At 40.8% G+C, this 9,006-nt stretch overlaps 1 protein-coding gene across 1 annotated transcript; it reads right to left on the reverse strand.

Annotated features, from left to right (window-relative positions):
- Positions 1-786: 786 nt before the first annotated feature.
- LOC120292935 (wall-associated receptor kinase 2-like) lies at positions 787-8,581 on the reverse strand. The gene is made up of 2 exons (XM_039311498.1): positions 7,714-8,581; positions 787-1,748 (listed from the first exon to the last, which is right to left on the reverse strand). Exons 1-2 carry the CDS (start codon positions 8,579-8,581, stop codon positions 787-789), a joined length of 1,830 nt encoding a protein of 609 aa, XP_039167432.1.
- Between the last annotated feature and the right edge of the window lie 425 nt (positions 8,582-9,006).

The following is a 9,006-nucleotide window of genomic DNA, read 5'->3' on the forward strand; positions in this document are numbered from 1 at the left end:
GATAATGTAGATCTAAGAGTCCAATAGGTTTGACTATCGTCCTTTATCATATTTATGAGTAATCCTATCATGGTTGGTATATGTGGCATTTATTTAGTTTTGAATCTGTTTGTCTTTCCCAGTCACACTGCAAATTTAATATCTAACTTCAAATTAGATTATATGAACTATAAATTAAGGGAAAGTAAAGTAATTTTTTTGGTCGAAAATTAAAGTAAATTGAGATTTTATTTTTTTGTCATCATGTCAAATTAAGATCAAATTATGAAAAAGATAAAAACGAGTGAAGGTACATATTTTTCTAGCCTATTTTAGTCTTTTCTGCCAATAATTATTATCTTGTTTTTGGAAATGAAAATTATATTAAGATTAATTGCAATATAATTAGGGAAAAGCAAAGACTAAAAGTAAATGAAGATTTTTTCTTGCCATAAGAGTGAATTGGTATAAGATTACGAAACAAAAAAGATATAAAGCAGTGAGTAGATTTTGTCTTGACCTATTATTATTATATGAAGAGAAAAATGAAAAAACAAGAAAAGATAAAGGGAAAGAGAGATTATTATAATGTCAAAATGGCCATAAGATAAATCTACTTCAATGCACAGCTTTACATATAGTATATTAGATTCCCACACTTAAACTAGCCCAAATGCTTGCACAAACATAAGTCCATAGCAAATGGCAACATAACACATATTCAAAGCACACAATCAACCCTAAAAGTCTTTATAGGCAATTACTACATGTTACTATAGGAATACAGGATCAAATGCAGGAACATACTTAATCCAATCCCAGACAGGAAAGACAATCAGTCACTGAAATCTTAACAGTGGGACGGGCAGCCACTTTGAATTTGGGCTCTTCAATGTCTTCTGCAACTATCGAGCTCTGGTTAGTTGGGGGGAGTTGCTGAGCCACTTCACTCATTGTTGGCCTCTTTCTACTGTTTTGGTCTAAGCACTTCACTGCAATCTTAGCAAGTGTTTCTACTTGCTTGATTTCATATTCACTAGCGGCCTCAAAATTTATGACATCGGAGAGTGACTTGTCCTTCACGGAAGAGATGAAATGAGGGATAATATTGATTGGCTCTTCAAACTTATTAGTAACAAAACTTGTAGGCTTCTTTTCGGTGAGCAACTCCACGAGGACAACTCCAAAGCTGTATACATCACTCTGAATTGTTAACTTACCCGTGGTTAAATACTCTGGATCGATGTAGCCCAATGTGCCTTCTATTTCGGTGGCTACGATATGACTATGCTCCGGTGATATAAGCACTGAAGTTCCGAAATCAGATATTTTCACTGAGTAATTTTGATCTAGAAGTATATTCATCGACTTGATGTTGCCATGAATGATTTCACTGGCATGCATTTCCTTGAGCGCAAGTGCAACTTCAACGGCTATTCTGAGTCGGTTTTCCCATGATCTCAAAATGGTTGACATTTTCGGATGGATGTGTTTGAAGAGGGTACCATTCAAAATGTATTCATAAACTAGCAAGGGTATTCTAGTCTCCAAACATATGCCATAGAGCCTCACCACATTTTTGTGTTTTGTTTGTGTCACAATTTTAAGTTCATCTTGGAATCCCTTCTTCATTAGAGGCTTGTGCACATCTTTAGGTTTCTTGACCGCGACCTCGACATCCACCGCTATTCTCCCTCTATAGACGGAACCAAAACCGCCCTCGCCTAGCTTCTTGCTTTCATCATAGTTGTTGGTTGCTTTTGCCAGCTCTGCCTCGGTAAAGATTTGAACTCCTGGCGTTTCAAGAGCTTTCCTCCATTTTGTTTGAAGTTTATCTTTCTAATCTTCCATGTGACCGAGGCTGAAGCACCAGCATATATGCAGACGAAGGGTGCAAGAATCACTGGCAAAGAATATATGTTACTAGATTACTGATTCAAGCATGTAATCCTAATATGCCCCCACATACTTCATTAAAAAAGATTAATTTCAAACGCACAACCTATTTAATATTTTTTTAATAGATATATATTTATATATTTATAACCATCACCATTGATTTAGATGGTCAGTCAATCTTTCAACGTATAACTACCCAATTTAAAGGCGATAGATATTGTTTTAGTGACAAATGGGTTATACATATTACGTACTTTGTGACAATCCTTATAGAAGTCCTCATTTAAAATTTGACATGTGTCATTATATAGTGAACAAGTAATCGAATGAACTCAATATATTACAAATTATTAGCATCTTCTATAATGTCTTTCCTTGATTATAATGAAGAACGTTTGTAATAAAAGAGAATGAGAAGGCATTCATCTCACATTGTTTTAGATCTTTCCATCTATACATGGTATCAAAACTTGGGGGCAATTGTTTAACCAATTATGCAACTTATAATTATCATGCTTAAATGTTTTTCTCTGTCTATTCTATTGGTGGAAACTCTAATTGATGGGTCACAAATATATCATTAGGGATGAGCATCGATCCATGATCAACTTTAGACCTACCCTAGACTAGCCCAACCCAGTCAGTTTTGGTTTGATTCTCAGGGGGACTAGGCCGGTCCTTAGTCTTAGAACCTCATACCTTTGCATTGTATGGGCTAGTCCTCAGTTTGGAGAGTTTAGGGTTGGTTTAGGTTAGACCAACCCTGGACATATTATATATTGTATCTAATATATTTTTTTAATGCTTTTGTCAACTGTAAATACTAGCACCTCTTACCACCCACCTGGGTGGCGCTGCTGGCGGCGAGCTTCTCGCCCTAACGCAAGGGGAGGAGTTCAATTCCTGGGTGTCGCAGGGTGACTTACTCGGTGGCACGTGTGTGGTGGCTAGCACGTGTTGACCCCATGGTTTATCCCCCGTTACCCCGGGCCTTTCGGGCTGTCCGTGTTGGTACGGTGCGCGGGTTTCCTAGGTCACCAAAAAAAAAAATACTAGCACCTCCAATTTGATGTGTAAATTAGAAAGTAGAGAGAAATCAATCCTAATTCGACCCCCTTCCCCCCAAAAAAAAAAAAAGAAACCCTCTTCACTCATCTCAACCTCACTTGCTCGATCACTTGCCATACTCACTACTCACCTCACGTGTTTGTTTTTATGGTTTGTTACTTATAGTAAGAGTGAAATTTCTATTGTTACCTTATCCTATATTTATGTTTGATATGTATTGGTGTTAATAGTTTAGTTGCTCAATGTCGCATTGTTGACGGATATATAATTTGAAATAGTATGTTTATCCTTATAAGAAATACAAAAAATGGAATAAAAAATATTCGGTTAATCCTGAGTTGACCCTGGAGCTAGACTTGACCCATAGGAACGATCCGATCCTTAATCCCAAGCTGAACAGGGTTGGTCCTCGGTCTCAAAAATGAGGGACCGATACTGTGCGGGTTGGTCCCTAGGTTAGGTGTTGGATCGGCCCAACTCAAATCATGCTGACCTCTATATATCATTACCCAAATTTATACTTAGTTGAGTTGACACGTGGATAATTTGTATAGTATGTAACTCACCAATTAAAAGTATGACATTTTCTCTAATTAGAGACGAAAGAAAATGTAACCATTTATAATTTACAGATTGACTATTATTCTAAAACTAGTTTTAACTAGAGACGGGCACGGGGAGGGGTTGGGACGAGGATCACGTTCCTCATCCCCACCCCTTAAAATGAAATGCCGCCATCCCATGCGAGGCACTGCCACAGAATTTCTTTTCCTTCTAAAAAAGATCTAAACCGCTTTCTAGATGACAATTTGACATTTTTCTTATTTTTATAAAAAGGAATGGCCTCTTGGGTGAATTTTATAGGAAAGGAGTGACCTCGGGGTTTGCTTTAATATGGTCAAACAAATTCCAATTTAACAAATTAGCCAATGTGAGACAATGTGAAGATGAAATATTTAAGATATAATTGTGCCACATTACTTACCAAAAGAACTTACCAAGCTTGCATCTCCTATAAAAGCAAGACTGATAAGGAGAAAATATTGTCTTTAGGGTTTTATTATTATTTCATATTTTTAAAATAAATTATTGTCATAAAATTAAATAAATAAATAAATAAATATACACATACATATAAATATTTATATATTCTTCTTCAAAGTGTACGCCGGGCGGATTCACCGAGTTTTTCACACACATACATATATAATTCCAATAGCTTTAAATATGTAGAATAAATGAGAAAATAACTTTTTATATCCTAAGAAAAACTAATACATTCACTGCTTTTTGGGCCAATATTTGTTGTCTCACTTGGGCCATCGCATCTATCTAGTGCTCAAGAGCGACTGTCACTTCAGCAGCTCACAAGAGGGGCCGCGAAAGTTTTGAAATAAATCATCGATTAGACTCGAGTCACTAAGCTCTTCCCGTGCTGCTTTTCTGGCCAATATTTTCACAGTTCAGATTTTAAGGAAGCTCAACCGCATTGCTTTCTTCAACAATCACCTTCCTATGTCATTAATTAGTTAGATGCTCCATTTTTCTTTTTCTTTTCTAGTCCAAATTTGTGCTCACTTTCGCTTTAAATATTAGGATTTTTTCCTCGTGAAAGCTGCAGGCTTGGGTTGAGGAGGAATTTTCATTTAGATCTGTTGTGTATCCTTCCACACACGCAGTTTCAAAGTGTTAGCTTCGGAAGAGCTTCAAAAGAAACAGAAAACCAAAAAAGGGCTAGGAGGGAAGTTAAAAAGAAAAAAAACAAAGAAAAGATGTGAATAGCTTTAGCCTAGGACTGAATAGAGACACCTGGCAACCTGTGGCTCATTGCTTGTGTTATTGGTGATTACACCAGCCAATATAATAATCTTTAACACACACAAACCTGCTACAAATTTAAGAATTGATCGATAGAATATGAACCATTAGGTGAATGATGAGGAGATAGACTTACTTGCAATAGCTATATTGCGACAATTATCACAGTCGCCGTCCGTTGCATTATTACCGGTGCTATTTTTTCCCAAATCACATGTATAGTTCCCGGGCTGATTCTCGCACTTTCCATGACATGGGTATTTCCGTGAGTCCTTGCACTCATTAAAGTCTACATTATGCAGAAGACAAATTAAACCTTTATCTTGGTTAATGGCAAAAACAGATTGAACAAGTTGGTGCATGAATTATTAGACAAGCAATGCTATCCTATTCAAGTTTTGGTCATAGTATTGTGACAAATATCCACTCTCACCCACTTGTAGGTAGCCGTGATGGTTGGGTTTCACTACCTCATCGCTGAGGGAATGAGTTCGAATATCTGGATACTCGTGACTTAAGTGAGGGTCCCAGGGGTGGTTTACTGGGCCAACCCCTTAGGATTTACGTCTAAATAGCAGCTTGCGGCGAGGCCCCACCGATGCTACCAAGCACCGGAGGGTCGTGTGATCTCCGAAGGGTGATCTCCAGCGGTCCCTCGATCATCAAAAAAAAAAAAAATCCACTCTCTTAAAATATCTCCTTTCCCTACCCTTTGTGTCTCTCCCTGTGGAATTCAACCTCAACATTGGCGTCGTTCTTTGCCATCGAGGGAGATCATTGCTGCCTTGAAATTCTATTTATGTGACCACATTGAGGGCACAAGAGCTTGGAAAGGATCTGCATACTCTTGCTGAAATCGAGCTTTTATAGTGATGCATGAACCCCACGTTGCAAGAGCGAGGCGAGGGGTTGCTGTTTCCATATCATTGACCTAGGAATGAGAAGATCGATCTTTACAAGCATGAGTGAGGTGGGTGTGCTGATATGTATACCTATTACTAAATACGATTGGCTCATTGGATCTTTTTCTTTACATTCATTTTAGTACATGTACCAGGTTTAGTGAATATATGATTAAGAGGGCGGTAGCACAGAGTTTAAAGAAGAAGGGAAGATTGTTGTCGAAACATGGGATAGAGTCGCTAGAAATACATGCTGACGTCCGTAGGGTGGTGGCAACGGCCTTGACTTATTCTATTAGGCAAAAAGTCAAAAACTTAGGAGAAATACATATCCAAGTTCGAATTTATTCGATCTTGCTTATCATGATTGTTGATAATGTGAATCTCACATTCCACATGCTTAATGCTAGATATAGATTTAGGTCCTAGAAAGATTACCTAAACTTATACAGACTTTCCATTAAAATTATATGTGGTGGTACCCATCAAAACACACTCTCCCTTCCTTCTATCACTTTCTACAGAACTCACCATCCGCTCCACAGCCACCAAGACCCAGTAATGCAACTAACATTATCGAGCCATGGGCTCGTTGTCTCCTCATTGAGATTAATATTCAAGTGAGTTAAGGCCACTCCCCCAAGAAGATATTAGGTATACAAGTGATACCACGCTAGATTTGCAATGGTGACACATGCCAACCTTGAGGCCCACCATCAGAAATTTTGAAATGAGATTTGCTAATACAATAATATTTGGACTATTGTGAGAGTATGTTGTGAATAGCAAATTCTTGAAGATGTGATCTCTATAATAATTTCTAATATTTGTTATTTATTTTTTATGGCCTAAAACAAATGTTACTCTCACAATAAATTAAGAACAATTACATAAACAATTTTATTTGAAATTATCTTTCTCTCCCTTTGTCTCTCTCTTCTCTTTTGCACTTGTCGTTTCTCTTGATTTTCATATTTTCCTCCCTTTTTTCCTTTTTATTTTCTTTTCCCTTTGGCCGATGGCCGATAGTCGACCATCCGGCCACAAGCAAGGGTCGCTTTCACCAGAGTCGACAAGGGTTGGACCCTTGCAGCTCGGGCGAGGGTCACCCTCACCTTGATCGCCTTGCCATATCTAGAAGCTGTCGAGGGAGGCAACGACATCGGAGCCACAGGAGATCTTGAGGATGTAGGGACTAAGGAAAGGCTTGGGCTCGTGGGCAATGGGGGGCTTGGGCTTGTTCTTAGACCCGGGGGATGGCGTACAACTAGTGGAGGGAGATGACGTCATTCAAGCTGCAAGCAACCTTGAGGATGTAAGGACTGAGGGAGGGCTTAGGATCTCAGGTGATGACGGCCGGGGACACGGGATAATTTGTGGACCTGAGGGTGGCCACAGGGGGTAGCGGACGACCTCAATGGTGGAGCCGTCGCTGGAGAGGGATCGGTGGACAAGGCGATGTCAGAGGCAATGGATGAGGCAGAGATGGCGGCGAGAGAGAGTAGATCGTGAGTCGAGAGGGAGAGTGAGAGAGCAGGGCGCCGTTGGGGAAGGAGAGAGCAGAGAGCGTCGCGTGAGACGGGAGAGAGACACTTTTAAAATTCTGAAGGTGGACCCCAAAGCATGACACCTGTCATTCATTTAATGGACTATTGTAATTCTGAGCTGGTATTCTATCATTTTCTCCCATTTCCCCACCACCAGCACGCACGCACCATTGCCACGTCGCTCTTTATGAAATGTTGCAGCAGTCTTGTCTTCTTCGTAGGAGACCTATTGACATGGTCTCCTCCGTTAATGGAAGAGGCTAGCAAATATATCTCATCTCCTTCATTGCGAGGAGACGTTCGGGGGGACTTGTCAATGCTGAGATGAGGTACAAGACAGACTCGGGGAGAGAGAGAGACAGAGAGAGAGACAGAGAGAGGATGGTAAAATTGAAACGGCGCCTCATTAAATGGGTAAACTAGATGGAAACAATGCATAAATTAGTTATCCACACAGTTCATTCAGAGGCGATAATGCATGAGTCATATACGTTAATTACCTTGACACCCGCGGGAGCGGTCATAGGGATTCCCCTCATACCCAGGCTTGCAAAAGCAACGGTAACCCGGTCCATCCGCGAAGTTGTCACAGTCAGTGTTGTCGCCACAGGCATAGCTCGACTGGTTCGACATGGCCTGTGCGCAAGTGACGTCCCATCCGATCATCCAGTCCAGAACAAGGTCCGCCCTCTTGCCCACATCATTCAAGGTCGGGAGTCTCCTACTGGAGAGGTTGAATGACATTTTGTCTACCACGAAGGCCACTCCACAGGGGCTGAATGGGACCGACACGTGTCCATCGACGGAGGAGATTCTAATGCGGAGCATCTTGAGCCCCTTCGGAATGGACGCTTGACAGCAACCGAGACCAGAGCAAGTGGTCTCCTTCGCCAAGTCGACGTACTCGCTGCAGTAGGAGATGCAGCCGCTCCGGAAATGCCCATATCTGTCGGTCATGAGCACGTAGGTGTCACAGCCGAGGACTGTGAGGTTGTTCCGGGTGGCGGACACTCTGTACGGTGGATATGAAGTTAGATTGATGTACAGATTATCGGTGCTGCTTACTCGCTGGCCAGTCTTGTCGTAGCATTCGTGTAGTTCGGGGAGGCTAACAAGCATGGTCGAGTCGCCGACTGAGATCTTGCGTATCGGAATATTCCCCAACAATAGTTGACCACCCCTCCCATCGGTGGTGTTGCAATCGAGCAAAAACTCTTTGGACCTCGCACACTGGCGTTCGAGCCCGAAGGGATAAGGTATGGGCACTCTCCCACACCTATGTGCACATTGTCCGGCCACGATGGGAGCACCGCCTTGTCGCAACCACCAGGCCACAGCCACCAGTAGAAGCTGCTGCACTACCTTCATTTCCGAAAAACTCTCTCTCTCTCTCTCTCTCTCTCTCTCTCTCTCTCTCTCTCTATCCTTTTTGGAACCTTTGTGCCTCTGTCCTTGTTCCCAGAGTGGGATTTAAGTATGAGCCATTCACCCAGCCCATTATATACTCGCATGGACAAATAGGTGAAATTAAGTACAGTAACGGGTGTCAATATAACAAATTGAAGGATCTGATTGCTATGGTTAGAAATGCAAGACAGAATAATATATAAAAAAAAAAAAAAAAAAGACACACCAAGGTTTTTTTTTTTTTTTTTTTTCAGCATTTCGAGTAAAGCTTACTTTCTGGTTGCTTTGGACTACATGAGCCACATTGGTCCCAAGTTCGAAACTTCCTAATTGCTTGTTGGCCTTGAAAAATCTTATTTTGTTTGTTGTGTATATTTGATTGTGCC

The sequence above is a fragment of the Eucalyptus grandis genome, chromosome 4 (genome assembly GCF_016545825.1).
Source record: "Eucalyptus grandis isolate ANBG69807.140 chromosome 4, ASM1654582v1, whole genome shotgun sequence".
Lineage (NCBI taxonomy): Eukaryota > Viridiplantae > Streptophyta > Magnoliopsida > Myrtales > Myrtaceae > Eucalyptus > Eucalyptus grandis.

Coding starts and splice junctions, on each gene's coding strand:
- LOC120292935 (XM_039311498.1), bottom strand. CDS start 8,581: ATGAAGGTAGTGCAGCAGCTTCTACTGGTGGCTGTGGCCTGGTGGTTG. Junction 1,749..7,713: donor CCGCTCCCGCGGGTGTCAAG/GTAATTAACGTA, acceptor TTACCGAGGCAG/AGCTGGCAAAAGCAACCAAC.